At 39.9% G+C, this 27,479-nt stretch overlaps 2 protein-coding genes across 2 annotated transcripts in view; both read right to left on the reverse strand.

The window, feature by feature from the left end:
* The window catches only part of MAML1 (mastermind like transcriptional coactivator 1), a 44,471-nt gene extending 42,171 nt beyond the window's left edge, over window positions 1-2,300 (reverse strand). The window contains exon 1 of the mRNA XM_068536516.1: window positions 1,736-2,300. Coding sequence (XP_068392617.1) covers window positions 1,736-2,062 — 327 coding nt within the window. The 5' untranslated portion in view covers window positions 2,063-2,300. The remainder of the gene's footprint in view (window positions 1-1,735) is intronic.
* Window positions 2,301-4,508: 2,208 nt separating this feature from the next.
* Window positions 4,509-27,479, reverse strand: part of CANX (calnexin) — a 32,652-nt gene continuing 9,681 nt past the window's right edge. The window contains exons 2-15 of the mRNA XM_068536517.1: window positions 19,021-19,197; window positions 18,671-18,744; window positions 18,160-18,218; window positions 17,549-17,690; window positions 17,028-17,109; window positions 16,330-16,522; window positions 14,721-14,910; window positions 12,313-12,426; window positions 11,851-12,007; window positions 10,493-10,708; window positions 9,473-9,592; window positions 8,466-8,592; window positions 8,201-8,280; window positions 4,509-6,382 (exon numbers count right to left, since the gene is read on the reverse strand). Of these exons, the coding sequence (XP_068392618.1) occupies window positions 6,329-6,382; window positions 8,201-8,280; window positions 8,466-8,592; window positions 9,473-9,592; window positions 10,493-10,708; window positions 11,851-12,007; window positions 12,313-12,426; window positions 14,721-14,910; window positions 16,330-16,522; window positions 17,028-17,109; window positions 17,549-17,690; window positions 18,160-18,218; window positions 18,671-18,744; window positions 19,021-19,194 (1,782 nt within the window). The 5' untranslated portion in view covers window positions 19,195-19,197 and the 3' untranslated portion in view covers window positions 4,509-6,328. The remainder of the gene's footprint in view (window positions 6,383-8,200; window positions 8,281-8,465; window positions 8,593-9,472; window positions 9,593-10,492; window positions 10,709-11,850; window positions 12,008-12,312; window positions 12,427-14,720; window positions 14,911-16,329; window positions 16,523-17,027; window positions 17,110-17,548; window positions 17,691-18,159; window positions 18,219-18,670; window positions 18,745-19,020; window positions 19,198-27,479) is intronic.

A 27,479-nucleotide genomic window follows, 5' to 3' on the forward strand; every position in this document is an offset into this window, starting at 1 on the left:
TCACTATTTACTTACACGGAATTACCACCGACAACTCTTTTTTAAAAATAATTAATTAATTAATTAATTTCTGGCTGTGTTGGGTCTTGTTGCTGCGCGTGGGCTTTCTCTAGTTGCAGTGTGCGGGCTTCTCATTGTGGTGGCTTCTCTTGTTGCGGAGCACGGGCTCTAGGTGCACAGGCTTCAGTAGTTGTGGCACGTGGGCTCAGTAGTTGTGGCTCGCAGGCTCTAGAGCTCAGGCTCAGTAGTTGTGGCACACGGGCTTAGTTGCTCCGCGGCATGTGGGATCTTCCCGGACCAGTGCTCCAACCCGTGTCCCCTGCATTGGCAGGCGGATTCTTAACCACTGCGCCACCAGGGAAGCCCACCCCCATAACTCTTAAAAGTCTTTCCTTTGACTGTGAGCTGCACTCCTCCCTGTCTCCCAGGGCTTACAGCCTGTTTGCAAGACATGTCCTAAACTAGTATGTGACAATGTGCTTAAAATAAATAGCATAGACAATACATTTCCTAAATGTTTTGACAAAGGAGATTCTAACTGCTGTGGGGTAGGGTGGAAACTGGTTTTAAAGTGGAAGATGAGATAGACCTGAAGGATGTCAGGATTCTGCAAGGTGATGGGGGAGGGTCCTGCAGGCAGCCTTTCCATTTATGAAATATTTTTCACATCGACACTCATTTCTTTTGAGTCTTATAAAAATCCTAGAGGAAACCAAACACATCCTCGGTTTACAGACAAGAAAAGTGAGGATGAGAAGACTTGACTATATAAGACTTGATAACAATAAGCAATGAGAGGTCCAGCAGCCCAAGCTAGTGTGGGAGAGAATAAGGAAAATAATTCAACCAGAGCATAGGGGCTGTGACAGACCTAGCACTTCAAGGGTGAAAGAGACTGAACACCTGGAGACTAATTAGGGAAGAGTACTGCAACAGCCCAGCTGAGACCTTAACAAAGGCATGAATTTAAAAACACACAGAAATTAAATCGGTAACATTTGTTCTAAACTTTAAATTACCAAGAAAACAACAGCAAGGAACCTTATAATCAGTCTCAGGACGGAAAACCTCTAACCAACAAATTTCCCGAATATCTACTGAGAACCCAAAGGGCATAATAATTTACCAACAAACTCTAATATCATCAGAGGTTTTAAACAGGCTTATAATGAAAACTGGCTTTGTCAACAGTATTGCTGGAATCACAAATTCACAAATTTCAGGGTTGCCTAAATAAAGAGTATCTTTGTACACCTCAATGAGCAGTACTATGTCTTTACTAAGATTTCCAAAGATTCTTGATTTTCCATGAAGAACAGTTTGGTCAACTAAAGGCCGTTTTATTTCCATATTTAAGCCCTGACCCTGCAAAGAGCAAGGACCCAATGAACATTTGCAGAATAAATGAAGCCACTATCACAGGCGACTTTAATGCCAGTCTGTTCCAAAATAAAGATCTCAAAATTTCGGAATGCAGTCTGGAAGAAAAACCTTTCACCGACAGTTCGCCAGCCTTCCCACCCGGGACCTTAATGTAAGGTCCTTAGGGTCATGTTTTCCCAAAGTAACGCCACAGTGCCATTTCCCGCAGATGACAACCGCTCAGTCCCTGCCATGTTAGCCTCCCCCAAGCCAGACCAGAGAAGTTGCGGGCACTGGGGAAGTCTCAAAGGGCCCTGGGCGGCGTCAGGGACAGCATCTCCCGGGAAGAGGCTGCTCCCCGAGCCCTACTCACCGCGACCGGGAGGCCGTGCTCTGGGCCATCGGCGGCGTCGAGGCGGGGGGCCGGGGCGGGCGCCGGGGCCGGGGCCTGAGCTGGGGCCGGAGCGGGCGGCTGCCGGTGCTTGCCGGCGCGCTTGGCCTTGGCCTGGATGCAGCGCTGGTGGAGGGCGAAGGTGTGCTGGCGCTCGAGCTCCAGGCGCTCGGGCGATACGGCCTCATAGCGGGCCTCGCAGGTGCTGTGGTGGCGCCGGCACAGCTCGATGCGCCGGCGGAGGCGCTCCATGACCGCGCTGTGTCGCGGCAGCGCGAACTCCGCCATGGGGCAGGTGGGCAGCACCATGGGCCGCTGGCTGCACGGGTCGGGCCCGAGGCGGGCCTCTCGGGGTCGGCTGGCACGGCAGGCTCCGCTCCCCGCCGGCTGCCCGGCTGCCTCACGGCCACGCCATGGCCCCGCGAGCTGCGGAGCGAGCTCGCGCGCGGCGGGGGTCTTCCTCTGGCCCCGCTCGGCCCAACCCAGGCAGTCGCTCGCTGCCCACCTCAGGCCTCGGCCTGTCCCCGCCGCCCCGGCCCCATTGTTTTCCGCGCCGCCGCCGCCGCCGCCATCTTAAAATTGTTTTCAGGGCCCTCGGAAAAGGGCGGGGCTCCGGCAGGCGAAAGCGGCGTCACAGCTGATGAACAGGGACTGCGGCCAATCAGAGAAGGAAGAGCGGGCCGCCCGAGGGGCGGGGCCTAGCACGCAAGAGGCGCGCTGGGGCTGCTCCCGTGCGCAGTTTAAAAGGAATTCTCAAGTGAGGCGGAGGGGAGCAGGTGGGCGGGCTTCAGTCCTCCTCACCCATGTTAAGTGACCGACAAGAGCCGGCTCTAAACGCCGCCTCACGCGGACAGGCCCTTCCGGGTCCGCCGCGGAAAGACGGGCAGTCGGCGCGGCGTAACCCGCCAGATCCAGACGCTCGCCTGGCACCATCGCGCTTCATCATTTGATTCCTCCTGTAGCCTCTTAAATGTGGCTTTGATAAGCTAAAAAGTATCCACGGGTTTTCAGTGTCAGCTGTTTTCATTCGACCTCACGGCTCACATTCAGCCTCACAATTGGTAAGAATTGTACACGGGTGAGGTGAAGGAAGGTTTCCTCTTGCGCTGTTCTGAATCATCGAGACTATATAATCTTCCCTTATATAAAAGTTTGAACAAATTTCAGAAGTTCAATTACTACAACAACAAAAGCCCTAGCAGACATGAAGAAGAGGATGGGAAGGAGCCTAGCTCCTTTTCGGGCGGGGCGGGGGGTAGAACTGCAAAGGATGATGCCTCAGTAAAAAAACAGGGAGCCTGGCCTGCAAGCTTTACATTTAAAAGATGGTCTGTTAGGTAAAACTGAGTCTCAACAAAATACAACTAAAGACAATTACACTCTAGTATTATACCTAGTACGCAAAGGGAGTGGGACACTGTAGGGGAAAAAAACAGGAGCAATGAAACTACAGACCGTCTCTGTTGGGCCAAGAGAAACTAGAGACAGGTATTGGCACCCTAACTGCTAGAAAGTTAAACAGGAGGTGCCAAAAGGCTGCACAATGAGACACCATAAACAGCTCAAACTTTGGTACAGTAACTTATTACTAGGCCAATGAAAATGTTTTATTTTAAAATCAGAAGAAAAAATTGAGTCCTTATTCAAATAGTACTTTTTTAATACAAATGCAGTAAAAAATACAAGTGGCCCACCAAGGCAAAAGTGCTTAGGGCTCATGAACGCCATAACATAGTCTTGCTTTTACCATTCTTCAAACATAAATTTTACACCAGAATTAAATAAATTTCTTTTCTAATGGGAAATAATCGTAACTAGGAGCAGTACATTTTGTGTACTCTTCAGTAAGCAATTCAAAAGCCTAGTAATACTGCATAAAAAATAGTTATGGCCTAATGTTCAAAAATATCCCTGAAATATGTAGGAATATATAAAAGATGGAGTCTGATTCTGAACAAAGATTTATTTTCTAATAAATGTTTAAAAGTCGAATGGTTCCCATAAATCTCAAAGAATAATCTACAAATTACCCTTCCCTTTCTGAGCTGCTATACCTATTATAGAACTGAAACTACTGAACCCCAATCCAGAAGGAAAAGGACGCAAAGCCTACTTTGAATTATATTCAAATCCACGTGGTGAGACGTAGTAATTATTTCACCGTCCATAATAGTTTCTGCATATTAGCAAATTTCATGTAGTAGTCAATTAAAGGAAGATCAACCCACTATTGAACCAGTAAAACACAAATTGAAGGTTATTATGAAAGAAGGTCAGTCAAAAGCAGATGCTTCACACAGGGCTTTAATGTCATACCATTTAGTAATGCAACAATTTGAGAAAAGTGAAGAGTATTTTATGGATGAGAGAAACTGAGGAACACATCTGATGGAGTGGGCATTTTACAACAATGGGACAAATAACCAGCATGTAAAATCATAATGTAAGTGCCTTTTAAAGAGCTGAATACTGCTGCTGGTCATTCATTAATGTGTCAGACTTCTAATCAGAAGGCTGCACCTTCAACAAAGAGTGAAAAGAAAACCAAGAAATGACTTTTTGTTTTGTCTGTCTTTTTTTGGACAAACGTTGCTAAATTACCCTTGGAAAGGCAAATGAACAGTCTACTGATTTATACTTGTTATTCCACAGCTCAGCTGGAAGAAACCGTAATGTCAATGGAGGGTGAAGAAGGCAGATTTCTGGAAATGCAATGATCCCACACACTTGCTTCAAGGAGAAACCTGCAGACATATTTTCAGGTCTTGCTAAGTAACTGTTTATTTGCACTCAATACATTTGGGAAAGTCTGCTACATAGCTAAGGTCACTGTGACCACAGAACAACAGATGAAAAGGATAAAGCACTAAACAGTAAGAAAAATGCATCCCACCCTCATAAGAATTTAAGTGAACCAGTAAAAAACTGAAGATAAACAAAATAAACAGATACAGCCTTCATCTTTTATGAATATACTTCCTCCCCAATATCTCCCCAATATAAACACTCTGGAGTGTTTATATATTCAGTGCAAGGAACAGTATCATCGGTACATTTGAAACACCTCTGAAGAAACAATAAAGCTAAAAAAAGAAATCTAATTCTGAATACATTTCAGTGTGGTGTAATAATGATGTTATTACACTATAGTGATGGGGGAGAGGCTCTGATAGCACCCATCTGCATTCCACATGAAAAAACAAACCTAATATCATTTCTTAAAAATTCTACAAGCCACATACTTAAAAAAAAAATGTGAACAGGACTGCTTTATCATGTAATCTAAGACAGAACTGTTACATGAACTGCAAATAAAGACTTAAAAGATTTAGCAGCTACAAAAATCAGAAAACTCATGCTAAAAGTCACTCCTCCATAAATACTTTTAGCCTGTGTTCAATTACAGTCAATTCTGAATTGGCTCGCCTCTGGATTAGACTTCTAAAGTCTTTACACGGAGTAAAAGAAATGGTAAAGATGAAGGACACTATTCTATCGTGTACTTTGACCCTGGAAAGGTGTGGGTCTGCTTAATAAAGGAAAAAGAAACATACACATAATCACAGTAAAGCTTAACACTATGCAGAGCTCATAAGCATTTTCAGCAACGGACTGCAAGCTGCGCTGTGAAGACAATGCATAGCAGAGGAGAAAGCTGGGAATTTGGGGAAATTGAGAAGGTAAAAACAGTGTCAACACAGTGGAAGATGTGATGAAAACATCTGCATCTACTCTGGTAGCGTTCTTTAAGAAGCCACCTGCTTGAGAAGGCTGGAGCCCAGACACTCCCAGGGTGTGACGAATGAATGCCCGAGCGCCACATTATGCCACCTCCTCCACTAACTGCAAAGCTGTCTGGGAACTGAACTGTTCCAAAGGCAAAAGAACACACATACTTCATGGCCTAACCAACATCAAGTGAAAAATTTTTTTCTTTTTGTATGTCTATTTTTAATACAATTTTAACAGAACCTTTATATAAATTTGGGCTTCCATCCAATCACTCTCCTCAATTTCCTTAGGAGGAATTGAATAATGGAAGCAAGCAAAAACAAGATTATAACCACAAATGACTGCACTTTAAACATGATTATCAATTTTAAGGGACAAAGACACGTGAATGTTTTGTAATACCAAACTTAAAAAACAAAATCAGTTACTTCAAATTCAGCCCCCTAGCATTTTTAAAGGTTGGTGTTATTTCTGCATGGACAGATTAATATATTAAATTAAGCCAAGATTTTTAAAGACTGACAAAGTTCTATCACTCTATTTTAAAAAACAAAGATGTTTAAAAACAAAAAAATACAAGTTAGTTGCTTCATGTTACATTTCACAACAATTATGTTAAATGCTTTCTTTCTACAGAAACAGGGTCCTTTATGTCACAACTGCAATTATTTACTGCTAGATGTTTAAAATTACACGGGCTAGTGTTCAACTGGAACCTGTTGATGGTGACTCTGAAGGTTTTCTGAGTTTCAACCTAAGATGTGCCAGGTCCTCTCCTAGGACCCACACTCTGCAGGGGAAGGGCAGGGAGAGGAAATCACAGATCAAGTTCTTAAGATTGTTTCACTCTCTTCGCGGCTTTCTGCTTCTTGGTGATCTGTTCAAAATTTCATCCTCCTGTTGGTTGAAAAAACAAGAAATTCACTATAATTAGCATATTTTTTAAAAAAGTAAAAGTTCACCAAGTTTTCAAATGAGCCAGGCTGAGTATAACCCATCTGAGGAAAAACAGAAAAAGAAAAATGATTAGAAGGAAATGCATCAAAAACAATGTTGGCTCAAAGGTGGTGGGATTGTATATGCTCTAATTCAGTCTTTGTTTTCTAAATCTAACCTATAAGCATTTTCTTTAAAAAGGACCAGACACCAGGCTTTCACATGTTATCCTGCTTAATCCTGAATAATCTACTGGCCTGTGGACACATTAGTCCTACTTTGAGGCTGAGAAAGCAAAGATTCATGAGGACTAAAGGCTATCAAAGCTAAGTCCCATATAAAACTCAAGACTACAAGCCCAGTGCTCTTTCTACTCTACACACACTTACTGTGTGAGGAAGTTTGGGGAATATAAAAATAGACTGGTCCCTACCTGAAAGAACTCTGCATTCTAGTTGAGACAGAATACATCCACTGAAAATATAAACAGCATTGACCTTTATCAATAGAAGGGCAGAGTTGTGGTAGCTGTAAATGGAAACTGGGTAGTTTCCAGAAAGGATCAGAATGAAACAGCAGTGCTTAGAAATGGGACCTTGGTAAGAAAGGTGTGAACTATTCTCTTTCCCTCATACCTCATATCCAATCCACCAGAAAATCCAGATCAGAAGCTCACATCCTTCTCTCTTATCACCCTGCTCTGAGCCACCATATCTTGCCTGGATTATTACAGTAATCTCCTAAGTAGGCTCCTTGATTCTCCCTGGTCTGTGAAAAACATAGCAGCCAGAGTAATCAGATCTGATCACTCCTTTGCCCCAAAGCCTGCAATGGCTGCCCATTTCACTAGGAGGAAAAGCCAAGCCCCTACAACAGCCTAGGAGGCCTCACCTAATCTGGAGCCTTCCCCATGTTCCTTTTCTCCACCCTCTTAATCTACTGACCGTACTGGCCATCTAGACTACCACTTCAGGCCCTTGTACCTGCTGTTCTCTCTGCCAGGAATGCTCTTCCCATGGACATCTCCATGGCAAAGTCCTTCATCTCTTTCAAGTCTTTGCTCAAATGTCAACTCTCCACTGAGGCCTACCTACCATCTTTTTTTTTTTTTTTTTTTACCTACCATCTTTAACATTACATACAACCCACCCCGCCTCCAGCATTTCCAATACCTTTTCCTGTACAACTTTTATTTTTCATAGCCCATTGCTTTTTAACATACTGTTCATTTACTTCGTTGTAACGTCTACTGCTTACTGTCTGTTTCCTTCCACTAGAATTTAAGTTCCCCAGAGGTAGCGTATCTTTGTCTGTCTTGTTCATTAACAATGCCTGGCACACAATGGGTACTCCACAAATGTTTATTGAATGAACGAAAGAATGACTCCATCAGCAAGAGGGACAAAAATTTTAGAATGCAGTGATTTGTCCAATAAATATTTTTAAGGGCACAGTGAGGAGAGGTAGATGATGAGACAGAACTGTAAAATAATAACCTGAAGTTGCCATCTTAGAAAGCATTTTGTTAGTCTTTCCTTACCTTCTGTTTATTACAGAAAACCATTTTCAGCACAGAAAATACTTTTGAGATTCAGATGTAATTTGAAATTTAAAAATTTAATTTTCTAGTGCTAAGAATTCCACTTTTACAAAATTGGCTGTAATGGAATTTTTACTGCCACAGCCATGGAAAATTACCCTACGAAAATACTCTCTACTTAAATGTACCTTCACTGAGTTGCTTGAAACATTAAGATATACTCTCCCCCTTTCTATTACCTCTGCTTTAGGTTTCCTATCTTCCTCTTCTTGACTGACAGTGCCACCATCTTCTTCAACATCACTTTTTTGCTTCTCTTCTAAGACAGAAGACAAAGTAAAACAACTGAGCAAAATCTTATACTTGTTTTTGGTAACTAGAAAATCAGCATTAGAACACACCTCTAGAGTCTGAAACAATCTTGACAGTAACTTGCTTATAAGGGTTTGAAACGTCGTCTCAGGATGTTGGTTTAAAGCAGATATTTTGGGGTCTCCTTCTTACCAAGTTTCTCTTCACCTTCCTCCTCCTCATCTCCCTTTTCCTTTTCCTCTTCCTTTTCTTCTTCGTCCTCCTTCACATCTGGTTGAGGAGCATCAGTCTTCTTGTACTCCACAGGACTGGCCTGTTTCTGAAATATTCCCCCAAAGCATGACAGTTTTGTTCACATTTTATGTATTACGTTACCATATAATTACCGAAGGCCCATGAGCAAAGTTCTGTACAAAGGCTATATGCTGGGGTAGATACAAAGAAATGAGTAAGGTGGAATTCCTGCTTGAGAACTTCCTCTTCAGTGTATGGTTCAAGGTAGAAGGAACAGTAGAAGCAAAGGGGTCAGGCAGGAATGTGCAAGTCTAACTAGTCAAAGGTGACTGAGGTACAGATACGCAGAATAGTGGTGGGGGATAAGGCTGGAAAGGAAGATTGGGGATCAGGTTACAAAACATCTTGAATGCAAGGTGAAGCATAATCCTCATTTAGTAGCAGTAGAGGGCCTAAGCAAAATTATCTTTCTTTTGATTGCATATAACAAAGGCTAAAGAATAAGGCTGTATCAGCCCTACATGTGTTTTGCGGGGGAAGGGAGGGTAGGGATGCTGAGGGAGAAATGGATAATGAGAAATCAAAGACTGAATTATAAAGTATATGAATAGAAACAGCTATGCCAGAAGGAAAAGCTAGTTCGTGCCCAGATGGCTCGGTTTTGTATCTCTAAGTTGTTTTTTTCTTTTCTTTCAGAAAGCTTCTGCCAAATGTGAAGGAGAGTAATACAGTAGGCTAATACTATTAGAAACCGAGAGGCTAACAATCCTACTTCCATCTGGGCACAATAAATGGCCACTGAAAGTAGTGAACAGGGTTTCAGAAGTCAACACCAAATGTGGCCCAGTCACTACTGAGCTGCTACAAAGAAGAACCTCAGGCAACGTATCTTAGATATTTTTAACAATATAAGAGTGAATCAAAATAAAAAAACAAAACAAAAACAAACCAACAACAACTCATACCTTTCCCGAACAGCAGAAGAGAATGACAAGAAATACGGGCAGAGCTACAGTCAAAATGTAGACCACCCAGAGCCATGGGCGCTCCTCGGCTGCCTCAATCATCTGCCCCACTACACCTGGCTGAAAAACAAGACAGGACTCATTTCAAGTTTTGGCTTTTGACACTAAATATAGGCTGTACTGTCCCACTGTTCAATTACCGCATGGCACTACTCAGGCACCTTTTTCAGAGGATTCAAGCCTAGATGTTCACACAATGTAAAAAGGAAATAAGAGAAAAACTTCAATTTTCCTGCTCTCTTTATCATCAAGGGGATTTCCCCTTCCTAGGTGTGAAAGCTGGCTTCTTAATCACCTACAAAGGTTTCCTTAACCTCAGGGACCAGTGAATGGAGAATTTCTTGATCTCAATGTCTCTCCAATTCCCATCTTGGCCTTACGACCAATTATTTGAAAATTCCATTTATTGGGTAAACCAAGATTCAGTATTTAAGAGTGCATTAACATATACCCTAAATGGCAAATTTTGTTAAATATCTTTAAAAAAATTTTTTTTAAATTGGAGTATAGTTGATTTACGATGTTGTGTTAGTTTCTGCTGTACAACAAAGTGAGTTAATTATACATATATCCACTCTTTTTAGAGTCTATTCCCATATAGGTCATTACAGAATAGAATTGAATAGAGTTCCCTGTGCAATACAGTAGGTTCTTATTAGATATCTATTTTATACATAGTAGTGTGTATATGTCAATCCCTGTTAAATGTATCTTAACACAATTTAAAAAATAAAAACCCTACACGTACCACAAATACAGACTCTAAAGCCATTATATTAGCCTAATGAAATCATGTCCAAAGCCCCAGTATTTTGTCTTTAGCAGACAAAGGTCACACTTTCTATCCAACATCCCCAAATAAGGGAAAAGACAAATCTTAGAAGACAGCTTTTCACAACAGAAGCAATTAGTTACCTGTAATAAAAGACATAAATGCACAAGAAACAAGCAAGCACAAACCTCAGCAGCCCCGTCCGCGGCTTTCTTCAGACCCCATCCATCACTGGCCCAATCGTCAACTACTCTTCGATCACCAGAAATAATAAAGTTGTCAAAAAAAATGTCTGAGGTCATAGACCACAGTTCTAAACCAACAGCACTAAAAGGAGTCATCTTGAAAGGCTCCAGATCTTCAAAGAAATCTGGATTTGGTATTTTCCGGGGTTTCCAGATTCCCTAGAGAAAAATATTTCAAAAAATCATTTCAGATAATGATCACCACAAATTTATGGTGAACCTAAATAAGAATTAAGATGAATTCTGCATTACCTGCGAGTTAAGCGCTGACTCTGTAAAACTTAAATAACAGGAAGAAAACAATAAATGCTACTGATGCCTCTAAGACATCTGGACTCCATCTACTTTCAATTTCATCCATGACCTTGATCCAAACACCTTGCTCTACCTGGCACATTCCAGCAGCCTCCACTCTTATCAACGAACAGCCTCCACTCTTATCAACTAACTGAGTGGGAGCATAAATCAGTACAGACTCCTTCAGTGGTGATATAAAATGTACACAATCTTCAAACAGATATTTCACCTCAGGTAAGTACACCTAGAGAAACAGTTAACACATATACTCAGACACTTACAAGGAAAATTACTGCAGCAAGGACTCTAAAAGCGAAAATGGCAATTCACCAAAATGGCCATCAACAGAACAGCTAAAGGGCAATTTTTAACTTATCTTATTGATTGCACAAGTACATTTAAAAACAGAAAAGTATATACATAGTGGATACATAGAGATACAGACCTACACCTTACATTTTGAAGTGTGACAAAGTAGAAATTAATGATTTTAAATAATTTGACTAGAACAGAAACAGAAGTGAGACCAGGGTCTGAGTTGTTACATGTCCATAGTAAACTTGAAGCTTTAAAATATCACCACCTGTATTACCATCTCATTTGAGCCTCACAGTCTTTTTATAGTTGAAGATACTGAGGTCAAGCAATGAGCTGACTTGTGTTCCCTGACTTGTGGTCAGGGAACCAACTCCCATCATAATCCTCTATCCACCCTACCACAGAGATTGCCAAGTTGGATCCACATGGCAGCAGGGTGCCCAAACCACAAGTTTTCCATTTTTTGTTTGCTTTTAAACACAAGTTACAAAGCAACTATGAAAGTTCTTTCTAGTTTCTAGGTTTACCTTTTCAACACTTAACATGTAAGTTCTCTCTCAAGTTTGAAGTTTACTTTGTTTTCAGTTCAGTAGGTTGAATACAGGGGATCAACCTGGCAGCCTCACTACAGACAAAACTTCTATCTGAACACAAAGAGATCTGTGAAACCACAGAGAGGTACAAACCTGGTAGTTAGGATTGTCAATCATGGGCGGCTTCCATTTGCCCTTATAATTAGGGTTGTCAATCATAGGTCGCTGCCAGACACCACACCCAGGAGCCGACTCACACTTAGGGTTGGCAATCTGAGGAGCCTCCCATTCTCCATCCATATCTTCATCCCTGTGGAGATACAAACAAACTACAAATGGGTTCTGTGATGCAGGACTGTGAAAAGCTGCCCCAGGGCTTCCCTGAAATCCTGCAGAAATACTTTCACAATGTCGTACTACGGAGCATCATCTTATTTCCACGTTTCCAGTAGTAAGGGTTTTTCATGACAGATGCGTTTAAAGAAAGAGATGAAAATGTAACCAATTTAGTTTGTTGAGCTCTACACTTAAGTTCGAGCAGTTAGCTGTATTTAAGTATTAACTTTTACTTCACTAAAAAAGCAGGCAATTTCAAAAGTTAACTAAAGTTCATACCAATCCTCTGGCTTCTCTGCATCTGGATCAGGCACATACTCAGGCTCATCATCTAACCAGCCTTCAGGCTTTGTGGCTTCTTCATCTGGAATCTTAGCAGGGGCATCTTCATCCCTTAAACACAAAAGAAAAAGCCAATTACTGACAACATTGGCCAGAGAATCACAATGTGGTCCCACTTTGTGAATCTTAAACAGGGCAATCTAAAAATATGTAGGCCTTGCTTAATCAAAATACTTAAAATAGTTCCTCCTAGAAATATCTAAAATCATATCCAAGGGCCTAGTATGCAGAATATATGAAGAACTCTTACAACCTAATAATAAAAAGACAACTCAATTTAAAAACCAGCAAAGGATTTGAATAGACATTTCTTCAGACATAGAAATGCCCAATAAGCACATGAAAATATGTTCAACACCATTAGCCATCAGGGAAATGCAAATCAAAACCACAATAAGATACCACTTCATACCCAGGAGGATGGCTATAATAAAAAAACTAACTAAGTATTGGCAAGGATGTGGAGAAAATGAAACCCTCATACACTGATTGTGAGAAAGCAAAATGGTACAGCCACTTTGGAAAACAGTTTGGCAGTCCCTCAAAAAGTTAAACATCATTACCATATGACCCAGCAATTCCACTCCTAGGAATATACCCAAGAGAAATGAAAATGTATATTCCCCAAAAACCTATACATGAATGTTCATAGCAGCATTATTCATAACCATAGCCAAAAAAGGGAAACACCCTAAATATCAATCAAATAAGGAGTGGATAAATAAAATGTGGTATTATCCACACAATGGAACAGTCTTCAGTCATAAAAAGGAATGAAGTACTGATCCATGCTTCAACATGGATGAGTCTTAAAAACATTATGCTGAGCAAAAGAAGCTAGACACAAAAGACCACATATTATATTATTCTATATCCAGAATGGGCAAATCCAGAGACAGAAGGCAGATTAGTGGTTGCCAGGGGCTGGTGGAAGGGAGAAATAGGGAGTAACTGCTTCATGGGTATGGGCTTCTTTTTGGGTGATAAAAATGTTCTGGAATTAGACAGTGGTGATGGTTGCAGAACACTGTGAACATACTGTAAAACCACTGAACTGTACACTTTAAAGGGTGGATTTTAGCATGTGAATTATGACTCAAACAGTTACTCTTAAAAGTTCATCAAGAAGTACCTAATTTCAAAGCTTTATGCAGTTACTGTTAGAGCCACTTTAGCTGGTAAGCAGAGACATCTTCTATTCTTGGTCAGGATTATGCTTGTTTTTGAACTTTGCTAGTTTAAAATTGTGTGAGAACTTAAACTTGTGTATCATTCAGCTGATCTTTCAAGCTGAACATTCACTTCTCCACCCCCAAAATAAAACAGCTAGTTAAGGAATACAATACTGAACAAGGCTGAGTCCAAATCTAATGTTCACCAAATATACAAATAAACTCACCCATTACACCAGTGCAGCAAAAAAGTATCAACTAGAATTTAACTGTGAAGCCTAAGAGGATACTTACAAGTGGAAGATCAGTTTTATCACTTCTCTTTGTTCACTTCCTGACATTTCCAAAAGTCACCATACCAGAGTTCAAAGATGGTCACATACAAGAGTACAACCCACCTGTTTTCTTACCACTCTCCAATTTGCACCCTATGTAAAAGGCTACTCAATTTCCCTCACACGTGTTAAGCTCACTCCTATTCCTCTACTTTTGCACATGATATTCTCCTTCAACCAGGGAATACCATTTCCCATCTTCACCAGTTAGTTAACTCTTGCCCACTTTCAGTTCTCAATTTGATTTGCCCAACTCCAAGAAACTACTGAAGTTAGGTATACCTGGTGCTCTGGTCACAAGTAACACATATTAGACCATTCACCCCATGCACTCCAACTTCAAGTGCCTGTCTCACAACTAGACTGGGAGTTGTGTAGGCAGCTGGTGTGCTTGTGGTTTTGTATTCCAGTGCCCAACACAGAGCAGAGATCTCATGAGTATTGTTTAAATAGGAAAAAGGTTACTTTTCAAATTAAAATTTAAAATTTTAGGACTCCAGCTTTAAATGTGAATTCACAGAAGCATTGGAAAGGCCAGGCCAAAAGACCCGAGGTTCTGCCACAAACCAACCGTGTCACCACAGGCAAACTCTATCATCAGTTTCAGCATTTGGTGGCTTGTAAAATGGTATGAGGCAGCCCAGATGATCACGATGGCCCTAGTGATCACTAGGTGGTCACTACTATTTTCAGCTATAGTAGTCTACATTTTTCCTAACATTTAGACTGCATCACAGATTATCCAAATTATCAGATTTCAACCACCATTCAATTGTTCAAGCCAAATGGAATGTATGAAATGCTCCACTGCATTCAAAGACAGGTCCCAAAGACTCACCAGTCATCTGGTTTGACAGCATCAGGATCTGGTATTTTTGGTCTTTCATCCCAATCTTCAGGCTTCTGGTCTTCTGGGTCCTCAATTTCACGTGAAGGATTTACAGGAGGAGTCATGTCATTTAACAGATTCCCACTGTTTACAACAGACTGGTCCACTAATATTTCAAAACTATTATCTGGATTCAAGACTGAAAAAATTAAATGCAATTTTAAAAAGTTAATTAGCCACTCATTCCCAAGCTCTCTTTACCACAACACAAACAATCATATTTCTAACAGAAAGCAGAGCATGGAGTAAAGACCTTGGGCGTTAGAACATGGTCATAGAGCCTTAGGCAAGTTAGCAAGCTTTTTCCTTATTTGTAAGTCGTAAATGTTAGTTCTTCAGGTTTTTAGGAATTAAAACAAATGACAGGTAAAATTTTTACACACCAAAAGATTCCATGTATGAACATGAAAAACATCAAAAAAACCCAAAGGTACATAAACTAATGCAATATTGGTTTGACACAAATGGTTACACACCAGTCAACAGGCAAATAAGTTTATTTATTATAACTGTCCCCCAACAGAAAAGGCCCATTTCCTCATTTTTTGAGTTGGTATTACCACTATGTTGCCAAAATTTCAAATTACACAAAATTTCAATTACATGTGGTTTATTAAACCACGTGTCTACTCAGCTTGTACTTCTGGAATCCAGTGAAGAATGCAAACATAATTTTAAATCCATAAAGGTATCGTAAGTGTGAATTATGCTAAAGCCTGGATCCTACATCTAAATGCCTAATAGGCAACTGACTAGGTCACAGCACATCCAGAATACTATGGAAAATGACAGAGTACTATGCTGCTATCCTCAATGACAATGAAGGTTATCAATGGTATGTACTCTCACAGAAAGATTCTCATGCTTTTGTGAAGAGAAAAAGTGAAATATAGCACACTTAACTTTTAATAAAAATTACATGTGTGTCTATACATATATACATGTTTATTCACATATAGTCAAATACATATCACAGTGTTGATATTTCAGATAATTTTAAATGTCTTCTTTTTGCTTATTTTTTCCTTTTAAATTCCTATGCTGAATATATATTACTTTTGTTATAAAGAAGAAAGGTTATTGCATTCTTTAGGAACAGAGGCATGTCTATATGTGATCTCAAAGCAGCAGGAAAAACTTCATTAAATAAAAAGACCCATTCCAATGTCCAAATGATTAAACTCAACTGTCTAGGTGTTGGAGCATCCAAACAAGTTCAACTAGAAGATACTTTGAAAAAAACTGTACACATATTTCTACTGTATGTCCTATAACTTAACATCCCATCAACAATAAACAAAGGGAGGAAATGAAGGGTGAGGATCAAGCAAAGAAGCTCTTTATGGGACATACAAGCTTATTCTTAAAATTGTTTCAAACCCTAGCTCTCAATTCAACCTAAGGAAGAGATGTTTTAGTGCTGAGAAATTAAGTTCTTCTCACTACTAAGATACTAAGTCAACAGAGATTCTTACTTGCAGCCTTACAATCTTTAAATTAAATGGATGATAAATGTGTAGTGCCATAAAACCCAAAATTTATTAGTAGTTTTTCTTACTTAATGTATAAAGATGTGTTTTCTTATCAGTAAAATAGGTCTTCAGATCTGCATCTGGCCTCTTAGCATGCTTTTCTTCATATACACCCGTTTTGGGGTTTTTGTGGCGAAAGATGAAGTGCAATTTATAGTCCTCTCCACATTTATCTGGACCAAACATAATCGTGTAAGGGGTCTTGTCGTGGAACTGATCCTTCAGAAACAAAAATGGATTAAGTAACTCAAAGTGTTGAAAAGCAACCTTTCAAAAGTGTGATATGTCCTCTTATAAAATCCCAAATAGTGTCCTATTAAAGGAAAAGTTTATTCATTTATGAGGTTTGTATAGATACCAGTGAAAAGGAATAACCAGAAATTACTGGAAAATTTTACATGAGAATGTATGAAAGTGCTTAAAAACACAAAATAATGCATATACCTAGATAGTTACTGCTTCTTTCATAAAACAAAGAAATAAGTTTGCTAAAACTAAAAATTACACAGGACAGAAACCAAGGATAAAACAAAACAGCTTTGAAATTTACATTTCAAATAAAAAGCACAGAAATGTCAAAGTCAGTATTTCCAACCTCCAAAATATTTCAACAGCAGGAGAAACGGCCTTATTTTCACAGGTCTTAGAAAATTTTCTTTCCTTTTCTCTGAGATTCTTAAAAGGTAACTGTGGGTGGCCACATAAAGAAATAGGAAGTACCTACCAGGTTGAGCTCTGGGGTTTTGGAAAGTAGTTTCACATAGGCACCACCACATTCTATTCCATTTTGGAAATTAACCTCATACCTAATTTCAGAGAGAAAGGCAGAGACCATATGGCATTTGAAAGATCAAATATCTTAATTTATTTCCCTTTCCCCCACTTTGGTCACATGTTTTATCACAGGTCATATGTGAAGATTCCATTTTCTACTGTTATACTTAACCAATGCCCCAAAATTAAATAAGTAAAAGAAAATTAAATCTTAATGCAGATTCCCAGTAAATACTGTTTGCAAAATCCAGAAGCTCATTTGCTATCAGTAGGAAAAATAGCTGATTTATTTCAAAATAACTTACTGGGCATGAAAAAAATGTTACATTACAGGATGCTTAAATACATCCTAAAATTCCTACTGTAGCATGTAATTATTCTCATAATTTTTTTTTACATAGAGTAATAGTTTTATAATATAATGTCTTCACTCTTCCTAGAAAGGGTCTATCAAGCAAGTGTTTCACTCACTGAACAATGAGAGGCTTGGTATCAAAGATGAAGGGCTTGCTCAGTTTAGCAGAGATAGCATGATGCTTGGCTCGAGACATCAATACAAGTCCTTTATCGCCTGGAAGTTTTGTTTCCTTCATTTCATCTACCTCCCATTTTCCTGCAAGACAACAAAAAAGGTCCCACTCCCTAATTACACCTCTGAAGATCCTGAAATCGTAACAAACAAAACTCCAAGTTGTGCAAATCCATCATACTGACAAATGTTTAACATGTTCCATTTACCTCTGAGAGCTGGTCTATTAATATTAAACACACATAATTGACAAATATTAGGATATGGTTTTTAAAAACCTATAGCACATTCATTCTACCAATGCCTAGAAAAGACCTTCCATTTCCAAAATACAGCACCATGGGTAATAAATTTTCTTTCCATTTTATGGTGTAAAAATAAACATTAAACAGGTCTAACCCTATAAAATATAATGGGACACACAAAGAAAGCAAACTTCCAATGAAAAATCTTAAAATGTATACATACTCCTTTTAAACTAGTCTTGGGAGATACTATGGAAATACATCAAACCTCAATCTGCTATTATATCTAAATCAAATGCAACTCTCACCATCATATTTGGCAATTTCGTCATCAGTGTCATCTTTCTTGGCTTTGGATAAAATCCACCTGTAATTAAGACATACCCCTAAATTAAGATTCAAATTATAGTTGGCCTGTAAAAAGAAACAATGTAAACAATAATAAAAACAGGAACTATCCAGCTCTTCTTAGCCTACCTAACCACTCTACTTTCAACTTTTGAATGTGTCATTCAAGTAGTGATAATATATTGTACTCAACTCAAAAACCTGTAAGAAAAAGTACCAAACCCATGAAATAATTTCACCTTTTAAGACTCAAGAGAAAACAATTTTCTCAAAGGACAAAACACAGGGTGAAGGGAAAAGAAATGGAAGCAAGAACCACATGTTCTAAAACACTATTTTCCTAAATGGGACAAACATATAAAATAGTTAGACATTTCACTATATAAAATAATATCCAAAAAGGAATACACTATTCCATCATATTTATATGATGTCTGCCTCTAAGATTTTTTCCCCCTAAGAAACACTTACCCTGACAGAGTTCCTCTGTCAAAGCAATCAGCAAAATACACTTCCCCTGTTGGAACTGGAGCTTTGTAGGTGACCTGTGTTAAATATAAAAATGAATTAAGAATTGAAATATTCAGCAACACTCCTTTCTCAGTAGGATCTATTCTCTTGGTTTGCTTTCAAACTTTCATAGCTGGCCCTTGAATTCAATCCATATAACTTATCTTTGGGACAATATAACAAAGGCTGACAGAGAGATCAATAAAAATTTTAGCAAATTTTGCTTTCCCTGTGATAAGGATCCAAAATTTACCTTCATTCTCTGATAATCTCAAGAGGCAAAATGAATAGATTCAAAGACCACTTCAAACCTTTGGAGATGGAGGAGTGCTGGTATCTGCTTTCGGTTTTGAGTCTTCTACCTCTTCAATGACATCATCAAGGTCATCCTCAATGTCAATCACATCATCATCATGTCCATCATGAGCCTGAACAAGAGCAGTTCCAAGGACCAGTAACACACACAGCAACCACTTCCCTTCCATGATCTAAATATAAAAAAGGGTACAGTTAAATGTATCACCTCCTTTTAAAAATTTTGTAAGACCACTAACCCCTCTCTTATTTAAAATTAAGGCTTTCAAATCAGAACTTTATTGTATTTCATTTTACAGATAAAGAAAGTGAACCCAGAATGATAAAGCAGTTTTCCTAAAATCAGTTAGTTAAAAGATTCAACTTCAATAAAAATTTCAAAATAAAACTCAAACATAAACAGGTGTCCCCATATAGAATATCATGTTGGCTACACAAATTCAGGGTGTTCAGATACAATTTCAAACTAACTTCCTGCATTTGTAAAGAGCTCTAAAATGGACAAAGCCCCTTTTACAGGTTAGTTTAAATGAGTTAAAACATTACAATGAAGTAACAGAGGAGCTAACTAGCCTCACATTAAACACTTAATTTAGATGCTGCTGCTCTTGTCCAAAGACCATCAAGTGTAGATATGGTTTTAAATTAGTGTTTTAAGGCTCAACAAAAAAATATATTAAACCACGGACCAGCTATCTTTACCTCTTATTTTCTAAGCCTGTAAGTGCCTTATGTATTGTATTAGACTGTCATGAATGGTAGTCGGTCCTTTTCCCAAAACCGCAGATCTAAAGATATAAAAACTGAGCCACATGGATGCACAAAAATATTTGGTAGTAGGTAGTATAGAGTTTCAATTCTCCAAGACGAAAAGAGTTCTCTCTGGAGATGGATGGAGGTGAAAGCTGCACAACAATGAGAATGTACTTAATGCCACTGAACTTAATAATGGTTAAGATGGTAAGTCTTCTTTTTTAAATTTTATTTATTTATTTATTTAGTTTTGGCTGTGTTGGGTCTTCGTTTCTGTGCGAGGGCTTTCTCCAGTTGCGGCGAGCGGGGGCCACTCTTCATCGCAGTGCGCGGGCCTCTCACTGTTGTGGCCTCTCCCGTTGCGGAGCACAGGCTCCAGACGCGCAGGCTCAGTAGTTGTGGCTCACGGGCTTAGTTGCTCCGCGGCATGTGGGATCTTCCCAGATCAGGGCTCGAACCCGTGTCCCCTGCATTGGCAGGTGTATTCTTAACCACTGCACCGCCAGGGAAGCCCCGATGGTAAGTCTTATGATAAGCATTTTTACTACAATAAAAAAGATTTTAGGGGCTTCCCTGGTGGCGCAGTGGTTAAGAATCCGCCTGCCAATGCAGGGGACATGGGTTTGAGCCCTGGTCTAGGAAGATCCCACATGCCGCGGAGCAACTAAGCCTGTGCGCCACAACTACTGAGCCTGCACTCTAGAGCCCGTGAGCCACAACTACTGAGCCTGTGTGCCACAACTACTGAAGCCCACGCGCCTAGAGCCCGTGTTCTGCAACAAGTGAAGCCACTGCAATGAGAAGCCCACGCACCACAACGAAGAGTAGCCCCTGCTTGCCGCAACTAGAGAAAGCCCGCGCACAGCAACGAAGACCCAACACAGCCAAAAATAAATAAATAAAATAAATAAATTTTTAAAAAAATTTAAAAAGAAAATAGCTTAATTTTTTTTTTTTGGAGTCTTGTAAATCAACTTATTCCAATGCTGAATTTGATGCCTAATTCCTTATAAACTCTATAATCCTTTAAAGTGAGTAACAATATGTAGAACTAGATTTTCACATATCATTTGGTGGTATTTCTTTTATTTACATATCTTGGGTACTGTTTTCACAAAATGAAAGAAGGTAAAGTTCACTGGATTCCTAAATGCTTAGCATTTAGGCAGTGCAGAAAGTAAAAGTGCTAAAAAAAAAAAAAGTGCTAAATAAAATCACTGATAACATTTCCTAGGACTGGTATTAGTTTTTAGGAGAAACTCTCAATGTCAACATTCTGCTCTAGTTTCTAATATATTAGGTATATCAGTAATTTCATTTATTCACTGGAAAGGCCTCTATTCTCTACTATCAAAATAATATACAATGGCACAGCAACATTGCTGTGATTTACAATTACAAGGGATTCTCTAAAACTAAACAGGTTGATTCAACACTTTCATCTAAATCAACTCTATACAACTCCCAAGTCCTCACAGAAACAATGCTATAAATGGTAGCTGGGTTCCCAGGGATAAGCTACAAAACCAAATTAGCCCAAAACATAGCTAAAACAATATATGCATACAATTGTTAAAACTTTTTAAAAGACAAAATGTGGTAAGCCTAGTAGTAATTAAATGAAGCACAAAACCAGTGGATTAATCCAGACTAAGTACTGATGCTGGAACACCGCTGCTCAAGGAAAAGCTAATCAGGGAGATGAGCTAACTACTTACCTTTTAAAAAGGTAAGACTGATTTTTTTTTCTCAATAATTTTTAATTTGTTGATATATTGCTGTTGTGGGCTTAACTGTGCCCCCCTCCCCCAATTCACATGTTGAAGCCCTAACTCCCAATGTAATATTTGGAGATAGGACCTTTAGGGAAGTAATAAAGGTTAAAAGAGGTCATAAGGCTGGGGCCCTAATCTGATAGGCCTGGAATCTATATAAGATGAAGAGAACCAGGAGTCCGTGTGCACAGAGGTAATAAGTCCATGTGAGAGGACACAACAAGACGGTGGCCCTCTGCAAGCCGAGGAGAAAGTCCACACCAGAAACCAACTCTGCCAATGCCCTGATCATGGACTTCCAGACTCCAGACTCGGAGAAAATAAATTTCTGTTGTTTAAGCCACCCAGCCTGTGGTACTGTTACGGCAGTCCAAGCAGACTAATACAACTGTCCTTAGGTTAAGCATAATTTTATATAAGGCAGTGCTTCTCAAACTTGAGCATGCATCAGGGGGCTTTTTAAAACAAATCACGGGCTTCCCTGGTGGCGCAGTGGTTAAGAACCTGCCTGCTGGGGGTGGGGTACTGGGGGTGGTGGTGGTGGGATGAATTGGGAGATTGGGATTGACATATATACACTAATATGTATAAAATGGATAACTAATAAGAACCTGCTGTATAAAAAAATAAATAAAATTCAAAAAAAAAAATCCGCCTGCCAATGCAGGGGACACGGGTTTGAGCCTTGGTCCAGGAAGATCCCACATGCCGTGGAGCAACTAAGCCCGTGCGCCACAACTACTGAGCCTGTGCCCTAGAGCCCGCGAGTCACAACCACTGAGCCAGCATACCACAACTACTGAAGCTTGCGCGCCTAGAGCCCTTGCTCCGCAACAAGAGAAGCCACCGCAATGAGAAGCCTGTGCACCGCAACGAAGAGTAGCCCCCGCTCGCTACAACTAGAGAAAGCCTGCACGCAGCGACAAAAACCCACCACCACCAAAAATAAATACAATAAATAAATTTATTTTAAAAATTAAAAATAAATTTAAAAAATTGCTGATTCAGTAGATGTGGGCTGGGACTTCACATTTCTAACAAGTTCCAGGGGATGCAAAGGCTGCTAGCTCAGGAATCACACTTTGAGAACCAATGATTAGGGTTTATGAATAATCAATTTGTGCTTTGTTTTCCAGTTAATAAAAGCACTTTCACATAGGCACACTGTTTCGCATAAACCTCCCTTGAGGTATTACTCTCATTTTACTTTACATATTAATAACTAAGACTTAGTAAAATGAAAATAACCCAATCATTTACTCATTATCACAACCAAAAAGAGTCAAAGAATTCATATCCCATATTTCTATTACGCTAGACAAAATGTAGTTGAACACTGAAGAGGTGTGACAGAGACAGGACAGGAAGACTAGTCAGTAAGGGTACTAAAGGGAGTGGTCTGGAATAGGGAATTAAGGTAGGGTTTAGTGAGGGAAAGTGCAACTGCAGAACAGCTAGCCCTGGTTGGTGGACCAAAGATCCTGGGAAAGGAGGCATATGTGTGGGGGAGGCAGAATGACCCAATGAAATGAAAACAGTTTTCAGGTAGCAGAAGGCTACCATCCCTGTCAGGAACAACAAAGGGATAGGGAGTCTCCAGCAAACTTCAGGAAATGCACTTCTCTCCACCACCATTTCCCCTACACCCTGAGTTGCAGGATCCAGTTTTTCAGAAGTCCAATGCACATATCTGTTAACTTTCGCATTATCCAGAGGGTTGTTAAAGCTGTGGAGGAACCATTACTGCCAAACCATGGTAAACCGATTCTCATAGCTGTGCACTGATGATCCTAAGCCACTGCTAGTTTTACATATGCTATTTCAACATTTGTAATTTGCCAATACTCCCGAGAAACTGCTACAGCAAACAGGTCTAGTTCCAAGAGCCACTATGAAGCCAGCCCAAACATTTCAAGTTTTGTTAAAGACCTGGTCATACTTAAAATAATTCAAGACAATATATTTTAAGGTGATCTTAATTCTCTGCTTCATTAATGAAAATCCAATATTACCAAGAAACAAAATCCGCCCTCATTTCAATTCTCCTACCCACACTCCTTATATCAAATGGAGTCCAAAAAGGATGTTGCGCTATTACGCTTTCTAGATGAAAACATAGGAGAAATTTTAAGTGATCTTGGGCTTGACAATGAGTTTTCAATACAACATCAAAAGCAAGGTACATTATTTGCACAGTATATCTTTTCCAACTCTTTTACTTTCAACCTTTTTGTACCATTGTTTTGTTTTTTTAATAAATTTTTAAAAATTAAAAAAAAAAGCAAGATACGTGAAAGAAAAAATTGGTTAAATTGAACTTTATTAAAATTTAAAACTTCAACTCTATGAAAGAAACTTAAGAGAATTAAAAAACAAAACAAGGTTGCTTCCATGTCCTGGCTATTGTAAATAGAGCTGCAATGAACATTTTGGTACATGACTCTTTTTGACCTATGGTTTTCTCAGGGTATATGCCCAGTATTGGGATTGCTGGGTCGTATGGTAGTTCTATTTGTAGTTTTTTCAGGAACAATAGCCAGGACATGGAAGCAACCTAAATGTCCATCGACAGATGAATGGATAAAGAAGATGTGGCACATATATACAATGGAATATTACTCAGCCATAAAAAGAAATGAAATGGAGGTATTTGTAATGAGGTGGATGGAGTTAGAGTCTGTCATACAGAGTGAAGTAAGTCAGAAAGAGAAAAACAAATACAGTATGCTAACACATATATACGGAATCTAAGGAAAAAAAAAAAAAAAAAAAAAAAGGCCATGAAGAACCTAGTGGCAAGACGGGAATAAAGACACAGACCTACTAGAGAATGGACTTGAGGATATGGGGAGGGGGTGGGGTGAGATGTGACAGGGTAAGAGAGTGTCATGGACATATATACACTACCAAATGTAAAATAGATAACTAGTGGGAAGCAGCCGCATAGCACAGGGAGATCAGCTCGGTGCTTTTTGACCACCTAGAGGGGTGGGATGGGGAGGGTGGGAGGGAGGGAGATGCAAGAGGGAAGAGAAATGGGAACATATTGTATATGTATAACTGATTCACTTTGTTATAAAGCAGAAGCTAACACACCATTGTAAGGCAATTATACTTCAATAAAGATGTTTTAAAAAAAAAAAAAAAAAAAAAAACAAAACAAGGTAGGAAAAAATATTTGCAAAATACATATCTAGTAATGAACTGGTTTCCAAAATGTACAAAGAACACAACTCAACAATAAGAAAACAGGGACTTCCCTGGTGGTCCAGCGGTTAAGACTCCGCGCTCCCGGACTTCCCTGGTGGCGCAGTGGTTAAGGATCCGCCTGCCAATGCAGGGGACACAGGTTTGAGCCCTGGTCCGGGAAGATCCCACATGCCGCAGAGCAACTAAGCCAGTGCACCACAACTACTGAGCCTGCACTCTAGAGCCCGCAAGCCACAAATACTGAAGCCCACACACTTAGAGCCCATGCTCCTCAACAAGAGAAGCTACCGCAAAGAGAAGGCCGTGCACCACAACAAAGAGTAGCCCCCCACTCACTGCAACTAGAGAAAGCCCACGTGCAGTAACAAAGATCCAACTCAGCCAAAAAAAAAAGACCCCGTGCTCCCAACGCAGGGGGCCCGGGTTCAATCCCTGGTCAGGGGACTAGATCCCACACACCACAACTAGGAGTCCGCATGCCGCAACTAAAGATCCCGCATGCCGCACCTAAAGATCCCGCATGTCACAACTAAGACCCAGCACAGCCAAATAAATTAAAAAATAAATATTTTCTAAAAATCAGAAAACAAACCCCTCAATTATAAAATGGGCAAAAGATCTGAACAGATACCTCACCAAAGAAGATATTCAGATGGCATATGAAAAGATCAAACATCATTTGCCATTAAGTAACTACAAATTAAAACAACGAGGGCCTTCCCTGGCGGCGCAGTGGTTAAGAGTTTGCCTGCCCATGCAGGGGACAGGGGTTCAATCCCTGGTCCAGGAGGATCCCACATCCTGCAGAGCAACTAAGCCCATGCACCACAACTACTGAGCCTGTGCTCTAGAGCCCTTGAGCCACAGCTACTGAGCCTGCGTGCCACAACTACTGAAGCCCGCGAGCCTAGAGCCCGTGCTCTGCAACAAGAGAAGCCACTGCAATGAGAAGCCCGCACACCGCAACGAAGAATAACCCCCACTCGCCGCAACTAGAGAAAGCCTGCACGCAGCAACGAAGACCCAACACAGCCAAAGATAAATAAATTTTTAAAAATAAATAAAATAAAACAAAACAATGAGATACTAATATACACCTATTAGCATGGCTAAGATTAAAAAAACTGGCAAGGATGTGAAGTAACGGCAACTCTCATTTCACTGCTGGTGAAAATCCAAAATAGTACAGCCACTCTGGAACATAGTTTGGCAATTTCTTACAAAGCTAACTATAGACTTACCACAGGATTCAGCAATCATGCTCACAGGTACTCGCCCAACTGATCTGAAAGCTTATGAATGCACAAAAACTCGCACTCGCAATTAGCAGCTTTATGCATAAGCACCCAAAACTTGAAGAAAACAAAATGTTCTTCAGTAGGGGAATGAATAAACAAACTGTAGTACACCCATACGATGGAACATTGTTCAGAAATTAAAAGATGAGCTATCTAAAATGAATCACTTTGCCATACAGCAGAAATTAACACAACATTGTAAATAAACTATAAACTATACTTCAATTAAAAAAAAAAAAAGAGCTATCAAGCCAAAAAAAGACTTGGATGAATCTTTAATGCCTACTGCTAACTGAAAGAAGCCAGTCTGAAAAGGCGACATGCTATAGAATTCCAATTAGATCACATTCTGAAAAAGGCAAAACTCTAGATACCAAAAACAAAAAAAAAAAGTCAGTGGTTGTCAGAGGTTCAGGGGAGGGGGTCAGGTTGAATAGATAAGCACAGGGGACTTTCTTAGGCAGTGAAACCATTCTATATGATGCTATAATTATGGATACATGACACTATCCATCTTTCAAATCCCATAAAACTTTATAGCACAAAGAATGAATCTTCATGTATGAAAAAAATTTTTTTTAAATATGTTTTTTTAAACTTATTTTATTTATTTATTTATTTTTGGCTACATTGGGTCTTCGTTGCTGCGTGCCGGCTTTCTCTAGTTGCAGCGAGGGAGGTTACTCTTTGTTGCAGCGCGCAGGCTTCTCACTGTGGTGGCTTCTCTTGTGTGGAGCATGGGCCCTAGGTGTGCGGGCTTCAGTAATTGTGGCACGCAGGCTCAGTAGTTGTGGCTCGTGGGCTCTAGAGCACAGGCTCAGCAGTTGTGGCACACGGGCTTAGTTGCTCTGTGGCATGTGGGATCTTCCCAGACCAGGGCTCGAACCTGTGTCCCCTGCATTGGCAGGTGGATCCTTAACCACTGCGCCACCAGGGAAGCCCCATGTATGAAAATTTTAAAAAATCATTGAAGAGGTTGAGTGATCCAAGGATAGCACACAGGATGTGACAGAACAATCTAACTGTATTACAAATATACAAAACAACCTCACTGAACGGGGTGGAGGGAAAAGATGTTAACCTAAGTAACGCAGGAAAGTGAGTGGAGTCTGTAAAACCAGACTGTACAAAAGCACTGTTCAAGTTGAGTAAGTTGTTTCACATGAATACACAGGTTAACAATTCGGATACTGCTATATATGTATATCAGAATTGAACAACTAAATAAATGGATTGTGGGAGCCACTTTCAGTGTTGGGTGTGTGAATTTTACAGATAAGCAAGGGAAAGAGACTAAAATAATCCTCATTGTAATGGGCGAGAGAGGCTATAGTATGAATTCATGTTTATCTTAATATACAGAGCGTTACACAGAGAAGTATTTATAGATATGTGCATATATACCAGTTAGTATACACA

Source organism: Eschrichtius robustus, chromosome 2 (genome assembly GCF_028021215.1).
Source record: "Eschrichtius robustus isolate mEscRob2 chromosome 2, mEscRob2.pri, whole genome shotgun sequence".
Lineage (NCBI taxonomy): Eukaryota > Metazoa > Chordata > Mammalia > Artiodactyla > Eschrichtiidae > Eschrichtius > Eschrichtius robustus.